The 20,129-nt window shown below is 44.0% G+C and overlaps 1 protein-coding gene across 5 annotated transcripts; it reads left to right on the top strand.

Moving 5' to 3' along the window:
• Positions 1-638: 638 nt before the first annotated feature.
• CDKN3 (cyclin dependent kinase inhibitor 3) lies at positions 639-20,092 on the top strand. Of its 5 annotated transcripts, none has more exons than XM_053593482.1 (8): positions 639-746; positions 2,977-3,059; positions 4,409-4,464; positions 5,023-5,067; positions 8,080-8,302; positions 11,550-11,581; positions 13,096-13,199; positions 17,651-20,092. In XM_053593482.1, exons 1-8 carry the CDS (start codon positions 738-740, stop codon positions 17,660-17,662), a joined length of 564 nt encoding a protein of 187 aa, XP_053449457.1. In that variant the 5' UTR covers positions 639-737; the 3' UTR covers positions 17,663-20,092. The 5 variants fall into 5 exon arrangements, with proteins under 5 accessions (XP_053449457.1, XP_053449455.1, XP_053449454.1 ...); XM_053593480.1 differs by lacking the exon at positions 17,651-20,092 and adding an exon at positions 15,483-15,710; XM_053593479.1 differs by lacking the exons at positions 11,550-11,581; positions 13,096-13,199; positions 17,651-20,092 and adding an exon at positions 10,125-11,540.
• The last annotated feature ends 37 nt before the right edge of the window (positions 20,093-20,129 follow it).

Below are 20,129 nucleotides of genomic sequence, written 5' to 3'. Positions count from 1 at the left end.
ACCTGGCGTCTTATCTCCCTTCCGCACATTATCTTTCATATTTGATGTACAGGAAGATTTATCCACACCCTAAATTGTCAAGACCCTAGAATGGTAAAGAAAATAAAAGGTCCAGCATATAAAATAAAATATATTTACACGTGGATTGTTAGTCTTTTCCACGGCATTTGCATGACTAGATATTATTACAAAGTCCATGTAATGTTTTTCATATGATGGTCCAATACAGTGCTTCCCCCACACCCTTAAGAAATAAAAAACTTGAAGGCAGCAAAAACAACTCCCCACTCTGTTACCCACTGACATCCTGCCATTAGCAAGCACAGGTGTCAGGCCCGGAGAGCGCCTCCGCCGCGCCGCGCCCCGCCCCGCCCCGCCCCGCCCGCGCCCCGCCCCGCCCCGCCCGCGCCCCGCCCCGCCCCCGCCCCCGCCCCCGCCCCGCTCCCAGCGGCGGGAGGAGGGCGACCGCCCAGCCAATGAGCGTCCCACGGGGCCCTCCTCCGGCGCGTCTTTCAAAGGCCTCCTAGGAACCAATGAGCGGCTAGAAAGCGAGCCCGGGCACCTGGAGGCGGAGTGAGGAACAGGGAGAGGATCCGATTGGCTCCTAGAAGACGCCGCGCCCCACACCCCGGAGGATGCACCAATGAGCGAAGGGGAGGGGTGGGCTGGCGCGGGGCGCGTCTGGGTCGCCGGGCTGCGGAGCGTGGCGGCACTGGTCACGGCGCCGGGCGGCAGCGATGAAGCCGGTGAGTCCGGCGGGCGGAGGCCTGGAGGGGCGACGCCGCAGGGACGGGACCAGCCCCAGAGGTCAGGTCTTGGGCAAGGGCGGCCGGGGCCTGGTAGCGCGGCACGACTCGCGCAGGAACCGTTACCGGGCGGGGAGGTGGCGCTTCCCGACTGGGACAGGAGGGGCTGCTGCTGCGTCGCAGCGAGACCCGGCGGAGCAGGGCCAGGGCCGGACGAGGGGGACCGACGTTCGCAGCGAGCCTGTGGGGTCAACAGCCCTGCCAGGGAGAGCCCTGACGGAGAAAACGGAGGCTCAAAGAGCTTAAGTTTCAACGTTTAGGTGATACCCAGCCCTGAGGCGGGGGAGCCAGGAATATGAATGCCACGCCCTGGCGTAGTAGCATCACCGCCGTCCCCATCCCCTAGGACCGCCTTTATTATACACCTGGCGGACAGAGACAGAGTGAATGGGCCACACAGATTTAGAGTTCTGAATCATCAAAGCAGCTTCAAAGAGAAAAAAAAACAGACAGTTTTTTTCATGGAACTGAAGTCCCACCTGGCCCATTACCACCAGGTTGCAATCGATTGAAGGTCCTTCCGGGTTCACATGATTATTATACTTCGCATAGATCCAAAGCCACCCAACTCCACCTCCTAAATTGGTTCTGTCCTGTGACCTTCCAGTAACAAGATCATTATTCAGAGCAAGAAGGCCATTAGGGGAGGGACTTTCAGCTCCTGGCTGCTTTCTGAACCTGCCCCCAGAAGGGCAAGAGTGAGTTTTCTGAGCCTGAATCTTAGAAGAAACTGACCACAAGTAGCTCCACTTTTTCCTCCTTTCCCTCTTGAGATCTACCTGGCTGCCTGCAGGTCTTCCAGGTCTGCTGTCTGTCACACGGGAGATCTGAATTGTCTGTCATTGCCTGTGGCAAGGTGATAAATCTGTCAAATCTGGGGTGAAGAATTGGCAAGAGCCCATCTGGCCACAGCTCTAAGCCACATCCTGTATTTAACACTCAGAACTAACATTTTGATCTTCATTTCCCCCTCCAGTACCTTATGTCTCAGGTGGTACCAACTAGGGACTGGGAAGGTGTGTTTTTTAATTGGTCCTTTAAAATTACATCAGAGTATGGAAGTCTTCCATGTAGAAATGTTGCCTATGTGTTTGAGCTCCAACTTCTTTTTTGTTTTTTGTGGGTTTTTTGTTTGTTTGTTTTTTGAGAGAGTCTCAAGCTGTCACCTCAGTAGAGTGCTGTAGCGTCACAGCTCACAGCAACCTCAAACTCTTGGGCTTAAGCGATTCTCTTGCCTCAGCCTCCCAAGTAGCTGGGACTACAGGTGTCCACCACAACACCCAACTATTTTTAAGTTGTAGTTGTCATTGTTGTTTAGCAGGCCTGGGCTGGATTTGAACATGCCAGCTCTGGTGTATGTGGCTGGTCCCCTAGCCACTGAGCTACAGGCGCTGAGCCTGAGCTCCAACTTCTTAAAAGCCCATTTCAATCTCTCCAGTCCAGTGATTCAAAAAGTTGCAAGAAAGGTTAGTTCACCTATATCCCCCCCACCCAATTACCAGACTGTCTTGGGGTTTTTGAGAAATGGAGCGAAGTTAAGATGAAGCTAAAACTTCTCTAGCTCCATCTCTGTTTTAATAACACAGTTCCTGAATACACAGGCCCTCTTCCCTTTTGCCTTAATTTTTTTAACTTCCAACCTGTCTGCAGAGAAACCAGCTGCTTTTCCTTCAGATACCAGCTATGAAGCCTTCCCCAGCTCCCTGAGCATCACTCCACTCTGCTCTGCAGCGTGGAGTCTCAGCTTCTGTCTTAGTACTTGTCCCCTGCAGAGGCAGGCTGCTTGTCTTATGGATGCAAAACATAAGACAAATGAAGGTATCTACGGAATTTTTGTGAATGAATAAATCTCTTCACTTTACAGTTGAAGAGACCTGAGACGCAGAGTAAACTGAAGTGGCTTATTGGAGATGATTCAATAAATGGCAGAACCAAGACCCGAAGGCAGTTCTCTTGGTTCCCAGTCCAACCCTCCACAATACAGTGCTGTAATTATTAACAGGATATAAATGGCAACTGTTAGGAATTGATATTACTGATCTCATATTCTGGATTGATGAATGAATAAATTGCAATATGAGAGCAGTGTGTATTTAAGCAAAGATAGGCTATCTAAAGCTACATATAAATATTCTTTACAGCTATTTAACATAGCTTATTTCTTTTGAAGCCTATTTCAATACAAGCAAGTGAGTTTGACTCATCAGATGAAGAGCCGATTGAAGATGAACAGATTCCAATTCAGATATCATGGTATGTTAGCCTTTCTGATCAGTGATGAGCTAAGAGACTTGATAACAATCTTAGTAGAATGTAGTTCACATATTGAAAATAGTGACTCCCTTTTATTGATTATATAATTCTAAGCTTAAGGGACCCTCTAACGCCATGATTCATTTACTATCAATGATACAGAATAAGGCCTTTTTTTTCTCTTTGGTCTTTTATACACTGAGAAAACCTTAGAAGCAAGTTAGTAAGGAGAAGATGTAGGATTGAAATGAGCTCCCATTTAGTATGAAAATCTACTTATTCTTGCATGACAAAAGAATAGTCTACAACATGTAAGGTATTTAATCACTTATCATTAAGTCAAATCCTAGGTAATACTTGGAGATTCCTGTCAGTAATGCATCTGTTAGCAGACTCTGTTTAAGAAAAAAGCCACATAGATAAAATAACAGACAAATTTCTATATAAAATCAATTTCCCAATCTTGGCAAATGACTTTGTGGTCATGCCAGATTCTGTACAGCAGCAAGCAAATTCTTTCTCCCTTTTCTGCAAATGCAGTGATCTTTCTGCTGGAGAAAGCACCATCCCCACCATCAGAAGGAAGAAAGAGCACAAAGTGCTGTCCCTGCAGTTGCTCTGCCCCCATCACGTGGCATCACCTTTCTTTTCCCCTTCAAACCCTCTTTTAAACTCAAAAACTCATCTAATTTTTAGAATCAGGTGGTATTTATACAATGCCTCCTGTTTTCCTTTAAATTCATCTTTTGACTTGCAGACAAGGTGAGCCTCTGTTCTGAAGTACAGAAAACTGAGAATATGGTTTCTTAAAATTATTTCACTTTAACCAAAATCCATTACCACAAAGAATGGGTAACATATGAAATTATATCTATTAAGAAAGTCCTACCAAAAAATCTTAAAATGTAAATAATGTAATAAAATGTAAAAAATGTAAATAAATGCTGAGAATAAAGTTCTCAGATGGTCATTTTCTAGCTTATTTTCCTAAAGTTACTAATACATGATAGCTCAGGTAACATGCTGCAGAATAACTTCAGTACACCAGACACTACATGTTGGTGATCTAAGCATCATGATCTTTAAGGTAAACTTAAATTAACTTGCCATTATAAGGATGTAAAGCGTAGCAAAGCAAATAAGTCTCTGTTTTAAATTGCTCAGTCATTTTAGGCCTTTTTGTGACTAACACATTGATATCTTAACTATGAATTTTTGTTTTGTGACAACTATAAAACTCTAATTTAACACCCTGATTCAGTGGCAAGCACCCATGTTGGTTAGATTGAATTTCCATTTATAACTTAATAAAAAATGGAACTAAACATGGTAATTTTTTTCCCTTTCAGGCTCCCTCTGTCCCGGGTGAACTGTTCTCAGTTTCTGGGCCTATGTGCTCTCCCAGGTAGGCGATGCTGCAGCCGGCTTCCTCCGCTCACAGCCATTGTTCTCTGTACTGCACAGTCAGAGCACAGGGAATCCGCTGTCAGAAGCCATCTGTGGCCACCGCTTCACATCCCTGATTTACCCACCTTAATAAAACTTAACGTAGTCCCAGCTACTCAGGAGGCTAAGGCAAGATAATCCCTTGAGCCCAAGAGTTTGAGGTTGCTGTGAGCTGTGACGTCACAGCACTTTACTGAGGGTGACAAAGTGAAACTCTGTCTCAGAAAAAATAAAAATAAATAAAACTTAAACCCTGGGTTACAAGAGGCTGGGGACTACTTATCACAAGCAAGCCAGGTACTTGTTACAGAAAAGACATGAATAAAGAATCCTTGATTAGGATGAATCCCTGTAATTATATTTCTAAAAATATAAGAAATTGAACTTCCCATTCAAATGGGATTGAAACATTATAAATGGTACGGAATGACTTTCTAAAGGAACTATCTAAGTGTTGAAATATGCTTGTTACGTGTGATCAAAACTGACCTTTTGCTCGCCTTATTACTACTTACAGGTTGTAAATTTAAAGATACTAGAAGAAATATCCAAAAAGATACGGGTAGGTATGATATAAGACAACCATACTGCTACATTTTTTTAAAAAATAATACTGAAATTCTCTTCATCAAAATACCAATCTCTTTTCAATATACCAATAAATGTTCAATACTTTGTGACCTTTCCAACTGCAGATTCATTCTAAAATGTGAAGAGGTATTTGTGCAGGGCACCAGGGATTCATTGCTTACCTAAAGAGGGCATCACTTTACACTGATTGTTGTTGTACTACACATACAGACTGCACCGAGGTTAACTGCAGAACTCAGGGAGAAAGCGTGTAAACAGAATTGACACATGCGTTGCCCAGGTCTTTAAACATGCTGTTCCTTGCAGGGCTGACTGTTGTAGAAGTTAAGCTTGAGCTGGGAACCTCGAAGTAGCAGTAATATTTCCATCCTGGGTAGCAAATTGAGAAAGCCGGCATCTAGGTGGGAAAGGCTGGTGAGAACGGATCATAACATGCCCAAGGATAGTCACACCACTGTAGCCTCAAGTCTAATTGTCAGGATAATTAGCCCCATTTGGAATTTATATAATAGTGTATGACATTAACAAATGTGGATTTTCAAAATATTTTATTCTGCTTATCCTGGAATATCCTAAGCCTACTTGTCCTATCCTTTTTTTTTTTGAGACAGAATCTCACTGAGCTGCTCTCAGTAGAGTGCTATGACATCACAGCTCACAGCAACCTCCAGCTCTTGGACTTAAGCGATTCCCTTGCCTCAGTCTCCCAAGTAGCAGGGACCACAGGTGTCCACCACAATGCCTGGCTGTTATTTGTTCCAGTTTTCATTGTTGTTTAGCTGGCCCAGGCTGGGTTCGAACCCACCAGTCTCAGTGTATATGGCTGGCACTGTAACCACTGTGCTACCGGCGCCAAGCCCAATATCCTTCTAATACACAAAAATGCCTATATTGCTTGATTCTGACCAGTACAGATGTTTGAAATCTTAAATCTTTTCCTGGTTATTCTAGATTATCAGTTTGTTAATGTACTTTTTATTTTTTATTTTTTTTTTAATTTTTTTGAGACAGAGTCTCGCTCTTGTGCCCTTGGTAGAGTGCCGTGGATCACAGCTCACAGCAACCTCCAACTATTGGGCTTAAGCAATTCTCTTGTCTCAGCCTCCCAAGTAGCTGGGACTACAGGCGCCCACCACAATAGATTCCAGGCTATTTTTTTAGAAACGAGATCTCACTCTGGCTCAGGCTGGTCTTAAACTCACGAGCTGAGGCAACCCACCCTCCTCGGCCTTGTTGATGTACTTTTTAAAATGTATTCCTCACCTATCAAAAAAAACTTGAAGAAGCTAATAGGTAGTTGACCCTTGAAGTAATTATAAGGCGTTTCTGTTTTAAACACACCCACAGTGATAGCAAATTCTCATTTAGAGAACATTTAAATGATAAGCAAATTATATGCAATTTAAATCATTGGTTCAAGATCAGTCTTGTACATTTTGGAATGCCATTTTCATTTAGTATTAAAGGGGTTTCCAATTTTTCTCCAACCCTTTTCTGCACTGAAATATTAGATAGAATCTGATGTATACAACAGACCAAAGTGTCTAACAGTGAGGGCCCAGAACCTCCCTGCCGCAGTCCTCGTAACGCCTCTGCGGTCCTTTCTAGGAAAGCTTAGAAACCATCAAGTGTGCACAAGAGGCACAGAGAAAATTATCTACTCTCTAAAAAATGCTTAGGTATGTTAACTACAGGTTAAATTCTTTTATGAGTGCAAAAATATAATAGTTTGATCTGGAGCACCACCATCCAATAGAAATACAATGAGACCCACAAGCAGAAGCCACGTGTAACCATTTTCTATCTGCCACATTAAAAAAGGAAAGATGAATGGGATTAATTTTAACAATATATTTTACTTAACCTAACATATTCTAAATATGATCATTTCAACAGGTTTTAAGCGTGCAAGTAACTACTGAGACTGCCTGCGTAGTGTCTCCTGCTCGACACGTCTCAGCTGCACTAGCTCCACCAGGAAGGGCACCCTGCACTTAATAACTGTCTTTAGATTTGGAGGACAGAGGTGGATGGAGGGCAGGGGGGTGGGGCTTAGATCACCCAGAATTATTATTGGAACCAAATGCTGTATAACAACTATTGCCGTAAAGATGTTCCCTGTATAGAATGGCTATAGTAATACTTATTGGTTCATATCATTATGGTGAAAATAGCGAAGTCACGTAAACGTAAGATAGTTAGTGCTTTATCTTCCAGAGACCTGGTCCATAAAATTAAAGACACAGTGTGTGGAGCAGTGCAGACGGGAGGGAGAGCGCTGCCATCGGGGCCGTGCTGGAGCTCTGTGTAAATACTTCAGGCAAATCAAACAGCAAAATAACGGAGTAGCAAACATGGTTGGTTTTATGAGACAAAGAAAAAAGATGTGTGTATTAAGTTTAAATTTATTTTAAAGCAGTATTTATTGCAAAACAAACCTTTTTGTGGTAGGCACAATGCCTCATGCCTATAATTCTAGCAGTCCAGGAGGCCGAGATGGGAGGATTCCTTGAGCTCAGGAGTCTGAGGTTGCTGTGAGGTATGACAACTTCTGGCACTCTAACTTGGGCGACAGAGTAAAACTCTGCCTCCAAAAATAATTTTTTTTTTTTTTTTTTTGCAAGAACATCAATTGACTCATCTTGAAATTCATTCCATAAAAATCCTTTTGACTGGGCAGGGCCTGTGGTTCAAAGGAGTAGGGTGCCAGGCCCCATATGTCAGAAGTGTCAGGTGGCAGGTTCAAACCCAGCCCCAGCCAAAAAACTGCAAAAAAAAAGAAAATCCTTTTGACTTATAAAGTTAAGTTTAATTCTAATCACCTTTCGTTTCAGATGTTGTCAATAGGCACATCAAATTTATAAATTATCCCTCGTTATTAATTTGGCTTAAGAAACTTAACTCACCATTCTCCCTCATGACCAAATTTAGATTTATAATGTTTTCTGTTTGCATGTCTGTGTGTATATTGGTCTTTTGGCAGAAGAACTAAAGAGCTGTGGCATACAAGACATATTTGTTTTCTGCACCAGAGGAGAACTGTCAAAATACAGAGTCCCAAACCTCTTGGACTTGTACCAGCAGCATGGAATCACCACCCATCACCACCCGATCCCAGACGGAGGGACTCCTGACATAGCCAGCTGCTGCGAGGTGCTGGAGGAGCTGGCAGTCTGCCTTAAAAACGGCCGCAAGACCCTGCTACAGTACGTCCTCCTCTCCCCATACCAGTGAGGGCGTCCCGTCAAAGGGATTCCCAAATCGTTGCAGTCCTCCCATAATTTATCACAAGGATTAAAAGATAATGTGTGAGAAGTACGAGTACAATGCCAGGCACAGAGGAAGCCCCAAATATTTGCCCTGATTACTTTTCAAGAGTAAGGACGATAAATGAGTAGATTGGGAAATTTTTAGAACAAGGTTACAAAGGCTTTTTTCTTTCCTTTTTTCTTAGAAATTTAGTTGCAAATTTAGCATCTTCCCCATCACTATCACCAAAAAAAGAAAAAAGGCCGCCACTCTTTGCACACAGTCCACCTATCAGATGGCTCAGCCGCTCAGTGGCTTTCAATAGCAGGTTCTCAAAATTAGCAGCAAAAAGGTCACTCATAAGCAATGAGAGGTTTTAAAATAAGACCTGAAAATTATACTTCATGATATGAATTGGCTACCAGAATGAAAGAGGGACTCACATTATTTATCAAGGACTGTAAAAACACAAGCTATTGGTATGAAAGTTTAAAACAAAATAAAGTGGGTTAAGGAAGGGGGGAATAAGGCAGGAAGGAAAGGCAGTTCAGAGCACAAAGGTGAGAGCAGCAGTGGACAGGAGCTGGTGACACAGTGAAGGTGAGAGCCGGGCTGTGGTGACAAGTGGCAGGTCTCAGGAGAGCAGCTCTAGGCCTTCACTGCCTCCCGCACATCTTACATCCTAATGAGCTGCTTCATCCTCTCTGAACAAGGTAAAGTATTAAATGGCCTTACAGTCATTGCTTTGAGCTAGCAGTGTACAAACGACACCAAACAGCCATGCAGTCTCAGAGTGCAAGTGACAGGGCGAGCCCCGGGCTTCATGCCAACAGTGCCAGCTCTGACGCAAACCTGCTAGCACAAGGGTCTGCGGGGACACTCACCAGCTGAGCTGACAGAACGACAGCTTGCAGAACATGCGGTGAAGAACTAGAAACATTCTGTAGTTTCCAAACTCTAGTGAAAAGCATAATCTGTCATCTAGTACTATTTATAAAAGCAAAATTTCAGAATACAGTTATCTATGCCAAATGTTTAGAAGTAAAATATAGATGGATGTAAGAAAAATATCTTCTAGGGGGTGGTGCCTGTGGCTCAAGGAGTAGGGCGCCGGTCCCATGTGCCAGAGGTGGCGGGTTCAAACCTAGCCCTGGCCACAAACTACAAAAAAAAAAAAAAAGAAAGAAAAATATCTTCTAGTTTGGGGCCCCTTTCTGAGATTTTTTTCTCAAAGAATTTTTTTTTTTTTTTTGCAGCTTTTGGCCAGGGCTGGGTTTGAACCTACACCTCCGGCATATGGGGCTGGCACCCTACTCCTTTGAGCCACAGGCGCCACCCACTCAAAGAAATTTTTTAAAGCATTCTGTACTAAAAAGTTCCCAGAGATCAAACTAGCTGAGTTCAGTGAAGTGCCCTTAAGAAATCCCACTCCAGCATGGGTGGCGACCCAGACGCCCAAGACATGAGCAAAGGCCACACAGACAGGGCGCCTGGCACGCATTTGGGTTCCTGTAAAATAAAGCCTCTGATGAGTGGAATTCATTGTCCTAGAGCTTTCCAAGGTGTCCTGCAGTGACTGGACAGTTCTGTTCCCATCTTGCCACCTTTGAGGCACACTGCTGCACAGCGGTAGAGCTCACTCCTCAAAAGTGGGCAGGGGAGGAGCTGCCTGCAGCGCTGTAAGACCTCAGTGAACACTTGCTCAGTGTGTTACATGGTTTCCTTGGGCATGAAACAGACCAGGAAGCTTAAAACAACAGAAATGTCTTCTCCCTCCAGGTCAGGCAGCTGCAAGTCCAAACCCAGGGGTGGCCAGCCACATGGCCTAAGAGGCTGTCTGCCAGGCCTTCCACGCCTCTGGCCTCTGGTGTGGCCAGCCGTGCCTGGCGTCTGTGCTTACACCTGCATCTATCCCGGCTCTGCCTCTCATCACACGATTCTCCCACGTCTGTGTCATCATAGAGTGTTTTCCTCTTGTGAGGACACTAGTGTCATAGGCACAGGGCCACCCTAATTCGTCTTCACTTGATTATATTGAAAAGACCCTACTTCCAAGTAAGGTGACATTCCCAAGTGCTGGGGTAAGGGCTGCAGCATGGCTTCCGGGAATGTAATTTAACCTTAACCCCTGCCGTGTACCACACAGCACACCAATAAGGGAGGTGCAGTGTGACCCACCATGTGAGTGCAGTGAGGCTGACATGGAGACTGGGCATTTTAGGAAATGAAGATTTGAGCTGGGTTTTAAAAGATGAGTGCAAATTCACTAAACAGAAGGAATGGAAGTAGCAAGAGGTGTGGAGCAGGGCCGATCCCACAGGGGCCCTGCAGGCCACCCCCACCTTCTAGGGTGAGTCCCCATCTAGACCAGGGCTGGGGCGGGGACGCTCTGTGGACGGCAAGTTCACGAGTGACGCCAGAGGTCAGTGCCAGCTTTGTCTACAACACATTGATCAGTGTTGGTGACAAGACCTCGCGCTCATCAGGTCCAGTAGATGCTCTGCACAACTTAGGAAGCATGGAATACACTTTTTAGAATCTTGAAATTTGATTTCAATGAATGGTTTGCTGCTGAGGGTTAATTCACTTTTCAGGAAAATTGCTAATCTCCACCATGCTAGATAATAGCAGCTAGCATTCATGTGCTCAGTACTGTGCCCAACTCTGTCCCAGGCCCTTCACCAGCACTCAGTCGCTTAGAAGTGAGCCTCCGCTCATCCTCACTGTGGTGTGTCCAGGGGAGTTTAAATACCTGGCTTAGCTTTACATGTCCAGGAAGGACAGACCCAGGACCCAGATTCAGGCAGAGGGCTCCAGAGCCCAGGGTACTACAGAGTTAGCATATAAATAGCATTTGCCCTGTAACCATTCAGGTTTTATTTAGAGGAAAATAAAGTGGCGTCTGGTAAAAATAGCCTGATTTCTCTCTATTTAGTTAGATGCTCCATTTCCCACAGGTGGATCCTGGGGTCTAGAAAGATCACTAAAAAACCTTGCCTACCTCGACCCTTGGAGGTGTTCACAATACCTCCCAACAAAGAAATTACACTTTCCTCTGGGTTAATTCAAAAATATTTATTAATCGTTCTGTGCAAGGCATTAGCTGTGCTAATGAGAATTATGAGTAAAAGGCAGAGAGAGCAAGTCCTTAGTCACTGTGGGGGGTGAGGGTGAACAAGCCTCTCAACTGTGTTTTCCTTTCAGCTGTTACGGAGGACTCGGCAGATCCTGTCTTGGTAAGAAATATATTTTCTTTATTAAATGTTTTTAACCTCAAAGCAGTGAAACTCCTGTTTCTGGGGCAGATGCTCACTTTGTATTAAAATGAAACAAAACATAGTTTAACTTTGCTGAGATTCAAAGGATTATTTAAGGCCCTAAACTTGGTGTTTCCTAAAAAGCTTGCCCGGGAGTGGGAGGCATTTTCAGCATGTTCTGGAGAATTTTGTAAAACATCATTTACGAGTCCCTGAATTCTTTGTTTTTTTTAAATGTTTTCTAATGTTCTCCCCACATATCTCCCCAGATACTGGCAGTAACTTCTAAATATCCCTGGGTGAGATAGTATGAAAACCAAAGTTAATTACTGGATGTTAATTTTAAAATATTTGTAAATGTGCTGGGAAAAACAAGAACAGCTCACAAAATGCCGCACTGCAGCAACAGTCACTCCTTTTAGTACTGGGCAGCATCAAAATGGAAAACTACCCCAGACGGCACCATCAAAATGAAAAGATAACCCAGAGAATGGGAAAAATGTGTACAAGCCATGTGTTTGGTAAGAGGACGTGTATCCAGAACATATCAAGAACTCTTACCAGCTCAAGGAATAAAAAAGCCAATTTCTCCAAACAAAATATACAAATGGCCAATAAGCATTTGAAAAGATGCTCAACCCCTCAGTCATCAAGAAATGCAAATCAGAACCACAACAGACACCTCTTGACACCCATTAGGATGGCTATTACCCCCCAAAAAAATAAATATTGGCAAGGATGTGCAGACACCGAAGCCCTCACACACTGCTGGTGGGGATGTGAGACGGTGCAGCTGCTTTGGAGAACAGTCTGGCAGTGGGTCCTCAAACACAGTTGCTGCGTGACCCGGCAATTCCACTCCAAGGCCTACACCTCCCAAATGAAAACACAGATTCCCACGGCTTGTACACAAATGTCCCTCAGCTGATGGAGGATGAACATGATGTGGGTTGGTCACAAAAGGACATACGGATATACGCTGCAGCCTGGATGAACCCAGACAGGAGGCTAAGAGAGGTCAGAGGGGACACTGAGGGGCTGGTTCCACCTGCCCAGTGTCCACACTGGGCAAATCAGCAGAGGCAGGAAGAGCAGTGGCTGCCAGGGCAGGGCTTGGCGGAGTAACAGGGACAATCACAGAGGGTGCAGAGTTTATTTTAGAGGTGATAAAAATGTTCTGAAATTGGTGGTGGTCACACAAATATTTCGAATATGCTAAAGATCACTGAATTGGATACATAAAATGGATGAACTGTACAGCATGTAAATATTATCTCAATACAACTGTAAAAATAATGGCCAGTGTTAATTTAATCCAACCATAGTCATTTCAGATCATAATTGAGCTGTCTAAAGTACATTAAGTCTCAGTCCTTTAATTCATTTGGAACAATTACATTAAACTGAGTCTCCTGCCTCAACAGAAGTCTATTTAAATATAAAAAGTCCTACCCTATTATTTAATATGTTGTTTCTCTGTCACGTCCCATCAGTTGCAGCTTGTCTCCTGCTGTACCTGTCTGACACGGTGTCCCCACAGCAAGCCATCGACAGCCTGCGGGATGTGAGGGGCTCCGGGGCCATACAGACCATCAAGGTGAGCCGGGCCGAAGCTCCATTACTGAAATGCCACTTACGCTTGCAGGGTTTTAGGTATCTGCAGAAGCTCACGGTATTTCAAACAAAATGACGACAGTGTGAACTTCCCGGTTTTCAGGATCTACTACTGCGGTGGTTCTCGACCTTCCCAGCGCCACGACCCTTTAACACAGTTCCTCGTGTTGTGGTGGCCCCCAACCAAAAAATTATTTTTGTTGCTACTTCATAACTGTAATTTTGCTACTGTTAAGAATCGTAACTATCTGATATGCAGGATGGTCTTAGGCAACCCCTGTGAAAGGGTCGTTCAACCCCCAGGTTGAGAACTGCTGAACTACTGGTTAGTTTCTGCCCCATTCTGTTGGGGACCAGTGCGAGGGTTACAATAAGCTTGGGAGTTTCCTAGGTAAATTCTTAACCAAGAAGACATAAGGCAGATACGGTTACCTCCCCAGAACACTGGATAAAGATAGCTACAAAGTGAGTAGGGCGCCGGCCCCATACACCGAGGGTGGCGGGTTCAAACCTGGCCTCGGCCAAATTGCAACCAAAAAATAGCTGGGCGTTGTGGCGGGTGCCTGTAGTTCCAGCTGCTCGGGAGGCTGAGGCAAGAGAATCGCCTAAGCCCAAAAGCTGGAGGTTGCTATGAGCCGTGTGACGTCATGGCACTCTACCAAGGGCGGTAAAGTGACTCTGTCTCTACAAAAAGAAAAAAAAAAGATAGCTACAAAGACTGTAAGGCAGTACTGAGTGTCCCCTGCTGTTCACACCTGAAGTGCGTCCCCACACGTGCGTCCCCAGCTGTGGTGTTGTGTGGCGATCATCTTACTGAAAATGCTCAGCAGGTCTCCCTTTGTAGATGGAGAAGCTAATGTGCCTTTCCTGAGCTGCCCCGTGAGTCGGTGCCCTGTGAGGAGCAGGCACTGAGAGTCCCGGCCTTTAGGCAGCTCCCTGGGCCCAAGTAGAGCTTCCCCAGGGTACAGACCCAAGCCAGGGCCACTGCAACAAATCATTCTAGTTACTGATAGGTCCACCAAGCAACTTGAATCCTCGGGTTTAAACAAGGTCACTCACCAGATAATCCACTCAGGATTCACTTCCCTGTGCAGATGCTGAAAACAAATCCCAAAGGAGCCCTCTGCTCTGTGAGACCAGACAAGATGTGAGGCTAAGTGTGTGTGTGTGGACATGTGTGTGTTCACGCCCTGAGAGTGTGACCCTCAGGTAGATGTGAGGCCGGGTGTGTGTGTGGACATGCGCGTGTTCACACCGAGAGTGTGACCCTCAGGTAGATGTGAGACTGAGTGTGTGTGTGTGGACGTGTGTGTTCACGCCCCGAGAGCGTGACCCTCAGGTAGATGTGAGGCCCGGTGTGTGTGTGGACATGCGCATGTTCACGCCCTTAATACCGCGGGGGACTGAGCCCCGAGAGCAGGTGTCCTCAAACTTTTTAAATGGGGGGCCAATTCACTGTCCCTCAGACTGTTGGAGGGCCAGACTATAGTTTAAAAAAAAAAAAAAAAAACTATGAACAAATTCCTATGCACACTGCACATATCTTATTTTGAAGTAAAAAAACAAAACAGGAACAAATGACAGTCACACCGCCTCATGTGGCCCACAGGCTGCAGTTTGAGGACCCCTGCCCGAGAGTGTGACCCTCAGGTATGAGCAGCAGGCTGCAGACTGTGCTGCCCGCCCTGGCATGAGGCCGTGTGGTTCAGGTTCTCAGGGGGCACACAGCACCAGATGGTCAGCACAGTAAAAATATCCTCTGGGAAGCTGTTAAAACTATTTCAGACTTTATTTCAGACTTTTATTTCACCTGTTAAGTGAAATAAATACTATGAAATTTGTTCCAAATGGATGTCACCACAAAAAGCAGAAAACTGGGGCTTCTATAAATTATGAAGTGATTATGAAATTATTAACTGGTCCAGGAAGTGCCCTCTCCTCCTGACCCCCTTGGTCAGGAAACACCAGCAAATGTGCCAGTATTAACTGTTTTTAATGTTATTTGGCCCTACAAGTATAAAGAGATAAAGGATTATAGCCTTATAAAATACTCATCTGCATTTCTGCTTTTAGAGATTTTAGAGTAATAACTTTTCACATTATATGAAGCTTTATTGAAAAAAATCCAACTTACCCAGGGCATAAATGCTTCCTCACCCAAAAGGATATAGAATTGTTCTTAGCAACCATTTTTCTGATTCCCTAGCAACCCATTTTGCTAACTAGTTGTCTACAATGTATTTCAATGCATCTTTACTTTTTTCAGCAATACAATTATCTTCACGAGTTTCGGGACAAATTAGCTGCACATCTGGTATCAAGAGATTCATTATCAAGATCTGTTTCAAGATAAAGAAGCTCAAACGGCATATATATGACCATGTCTGAAATTTAAGAGTTCTCTCGCATAATTGTATTAAAATGAAATTACTGGTGTTACCAACTTGAATGTAAATGTGTATGTGCAGATATTTCTAAAGCTTTATTGACAAAATTCATTGTATCCCTTTCATCTTTTATAGCAGAGGCACAGAAAAATTGGTATACAATTTTCCTTTTAGAAAAGTACTGGCTGCTTTAGTATTTTTTACCTGGAGATAATGTTGAAAGAAGCAAAGATGCAGTAAACAAATAATGCTTCATTTTACTATTTTTAACCACAACTAGGTGGCATTTGACAGAATCAGTAGAAACTAATTTAAGTACCCAAGCTTCACAGCTCACAGCAATCTCAAACTCGTAGGCTCAAGAGACCCTCCTGCCTCAGCCTCCCCAGTAGCTGGGAATACAGGTGTCCACCACAACACCCAGCTAGTTTTTCTATTTTAAGTAGAGACAGGGTCTCACTCTTGCTCAGGCTGAGCTCCTAGAGTGCTGGGATTACAGGGGTAGCCACAGTGCCCGGCCAACTTAGCATTTTTTGACTTTCTGATGGTGTGAACATGATGGGCATTCAATAGAAATTATACTTCAAGTACCCCTTCATTGGTCTACACTCTTAGGGTAGTATCAATAAATTTCATGAGATATTCAACACTTTATTATGAAATAGGCTTCATATTAGATAATTTTGCCAAACTCTAAGTCTTCTTAGTACATTTAAGTTAGGCTGCTAGGCTAAGCTATGATATTTGGTGATTAAGTATTAAAATGCACTTTCAATTTATGGTGGGTTTATAACCCAACATAATTCAAGGAGTATCTTTATTAACTTCCACCCACTACAAATATATAGCTTATTCATGAATATTAGGAAAATGTAGAGAAATATTGGCATGGATTAATCAAATCCCTTAATGGTCTACTAAATTTTCAAAGTGCATGCATATCTTGAGTTGCACAGGGCTAATTAAGTCTTCTACATTTAAAATACTTAACCAAACTACTTTAATACTGAGTATAAGGGAAAATATCAATTATTTCACAAAAGAGAAACCTGAGAGGTCACTACTGAAATAATACTCCAGTTAAGTAACATGTAATCCCAACACTTCAGGAAAAGCCGTTTCTCTACCTCACAAGGCATCTGGGGGTGGTGCAGAGAGAGACAAGCCAGAGTCTGCAGCATTTGAAACTGACACACAGACTCAACCATTACCCATAAACTACACAGGAAGCATGTGTTACGGTCTTTATTAAATATACAAAAGCAAAATAAGCAAGCTCAAAAAAGGGGCTACTAAAGGCATTTTCTTGGGACTGTTACAGTACCATCAAGGTTGACATAGACTTTGATAAGCCAGGAGCACAGACAGCTAACAGCATTTTGTTTCTCTTAGTTGTCCTAAACGAAATTTTAGTCCTCAATCTAAGAAATTTTTCTTCTCCATGAACATGGCAACCAAGGAAATGTAAACATTCAGAGAAAGCACTGTACGGTTAAGTCACACGAGGTGCAATTCAGTCTTCTCTCCACCTCCACAAGGTGCGATAAGAAGTGACGTGGGACAGAACTGTGGCCCCACCCTCACAGATCAGTCACCAAGCGGTTAGTACCGTTTGCCAGCAGCAGCAGGATGAGCAGCAGTTACTCCCATTCAGCTGTCACTCTGAATGTCAGACACAGTGAAACTGGTAGTCACACTTGCTCTCCCCGCGTCACTCTGGAGGGCTAGCTCAGAGCTGTCTGCTAGGCTATACCATTAGCAGCTGAGCTGACTGCAGACCTATGACTGGTTTCAGCAAAAGAGCTTACTAAACTTATTATCTAAGACTAACATGATAGAGTTTGCAAAAAGCACGAATGTAAGTACTTTTATGAACAATGCTAGGCAAGGTGCATTTTTCTTTCTCTACAAGGAGTATTGTTTTAGAATACTTTTGCCATCAAAATTTGATTTGCAATTATACTGTGAAACTGATCACTGAGAGGTACGCATTTGTGGATGTTAAATAATGTAAATGAGTAAACTAGGTATTTGCTTCTTAATACAGATCCCTGTTTGAACAGGCTTGATGCATCACACTGCTGTCAACAGCCACATCCGGAGTGAGAACCCGCCCTGCGGTGGAAGCGCCACCCAAGTCGTCGTTGGCACCGTGGCAATGACATTCCAGACATGTAACTGGAGGGAAGAAGAGGCATCGTACAAAAGAAAACATTTTACCAGTTTCCAAGCATATACAGCTCCATTTCCCTTCTATGCAAAAATAGGACATACCTTCAAAGTATGGTACTTAGGGAGCAGAGCAGAGCTGAGAGGTCTCAGCAGGAGTCCTCGAGCCCAGAGCACTGAACAGGCTTTAAGAGGGACACGGGCTACACCCTGCCACATACTCTGCTGCCATGTGAAAGGCAGGATCTGGGTATTTGAACTTGACTAGTAGGTCTGACAGCTTGTAGTGTCACTGCTAAGACTTCAAAACTGACAAACACTTCACACCTCTTCAAACCCACACCGCAAAGTGGGCTTGTCTGGTTATTTCCTAGCACTTCTCTTTCCCATGGGAAAAAAAATTCAAACTTCAAACAAATTAGCAGTTTGAATATAGTCTGGGGCCAAACTCTCCTCTCCCCTGGAATAGGAAGTAGGGATACCAGTTAAGCATTGTGAAAACCATCAAACATCATTAATAACATTTAGATCTGTGGCTCCTCAAATATTTTCTACCCCTATACCTCTTTATTAGGAAACAGGCATAGTGCCATAAACAGCACTAAGAATAACTGCTACCCAGGCTTTATTTAAAAAGATTTTCAATTCAGGAGAAGCAGTAGCATCCACAGCAACCGAGCTCTTGTCACAGCCACAGTACTACACTAGATGTGATAAAATAGGCCTAACTGGGGAAAATGGTTTCTGAGAGCTGTAAAGATAAACGATGCACCTATCAAAAACAACTGGAACAGAATAAACAGCTGGCCCCACGTGGCACGGGCACCATACATGGGGTCTATATGCCCTGGCTGCCTGGGCCTCAGTTGACCCACAGGCAGATTAATGTCACAAATAAATTCAAAGCAAGGAAAACAGCCAGTGGAACACTGTGAAATGGAAGGATTTTGTTTCTGCTTTCTCTTGGCATGTGATTTAATTTCATAAAACACTGAGATAAGCATGGGAAGACACCATGAAAGCAACCAGGCACTGGCCCTTCTGATGACTTGCATGCCAGGACCTGCCCACCTGCCAGAGAGGGGAACCTCACTGGCCATCATCTCTGAGCGATCAGCTGAGGACTACGTATCTAATTTTGGAGACATAAGAAAGCAGCTTCCACAAATTCCAACCAGTACACTTTGCATTAATCCTAGAGAATATTCTGGATTTGATTATTGAAAGGATATTTGTTAAAACTTACAAAGGAAAGTAATGTTTGCTAAGAGCAAGGACTTGTCAATATACGTTGAGAGGAATATTAAAGTGACAGGCCAGGACACCGATGTGGACTGTAGAAGACCTGGCCGGGTGCCTCGTGATCAGAAGTACCGTGACCAGAGAGAAAGTGAGTGGGCACCACCAGTCAGGCGGACTAGGCCCCGGTGCCAGCGCTCACAGCCAGAACTTCCCCTGCCGCCAAGCGAACCCCAGATGCAAAGCACAGGTGTGTGAAGCTTCCTGGTTGTGCAATCATCTGACTCTGTCACTCTCCTGCTACAACCTCCTCTTCTTCAACACACCCACCCAGTTACCCAGCACCAACAAGGTGGAAGCCCCTCTCCCTGCCAAAGGCAGGGAAGCACTGAGATAAAGCACTTTTTCACTAGCAGAGAACAGAACAGCATCTAATTCAAGATGTTCATTCTTAGCTTAACACGTCCACAAACACATCCACAAACTCCCTTGATGATTAGGTGAAATTTTTATTGTTTTTATTTTCTTATTTTATGCGGTTTTTGGCTGGGGCTGAGTTTGAACCTGCCACTTCAGGCATATGGGGCCGGCGTCCTACTCCTTTGAGCCACAGGTGCCGCCCCGATTATGTGAAATTTTATATACTGATTTTCTTTCTTTGATCCTTATCCAAGAAACTTCTGAACCACTTACATTATTTTCAACTGTCCTCACTTCCCCATCCCAAATCACACAAATGCTTACAAAAACATGTAAGCCGTAATTTACCTGCCTCGCAAGCAGTGAAAACTCAGAAAAATTTACAAGCCGTTTTACCTTAAAATTGCCATTTGAAAAATAAAACAATTTAAGTGCCACAATTTTTTTTCAAACTGGGAAGATAAATGATGGCACTGTGCCATCAGTGTTTATATATCTTGTCAAATGACAACAGAGGGTAATGTGCATGGCCATTTAAAAATAGTCCTCTTGATGACAGCGCCTGCAGCTCAAAGGAGTACGGTGCTGGTCCCATATACCAGAGATGGCGGGTTCAAACCCAGCCCCAGTCAAAAAAAAAAAGATGGAAAAAAAGAAATAGTCCTCTTTAGATTCAGGCATGGTATTTTTTAAGAAAA

The sequence above is a fragment of the Nycticebus coucang genome, chromosome 6 (genome assembly GCF_027406575.1).
Source record: "Nycticebus coucang isolate mNycCou1 chromosome 6, mNycCou1.pri, whole genome shotgun sequence".
In the NCBI taxonomy this organism is placed as follows: Eukaryota; Metazoa; Chordata; class Mammalia; order Primates; family Lorisidae; genus Nycticebus; species Nycticebus coucang.
The sequence above is the reverse complement of the archived record's forward strand: the minus strand, read 5'-3'. Positions and strand labels throughout refer to the sequence as shown.

Bases quoted from the DNA above. Each gene is read 5' to 3' on its own strand.
- CDKN3 (XM_053593479.1), top strand. The intron at 5,068-8,079 runs GTAGGTATGATA...GTCTTTTGGCAG, and splicing joins AAATATCCAAAAAGATACGG to AAGAACTAAAGAGCTGTGGC. The intron at 8,303-10,124 runs GTACGTCCTCCT...TTCTCCCTCCAG, and splicing joins GGCCGCAAGACCCTGCTACA to GTCAGGCAGCTGCAAGTCCA.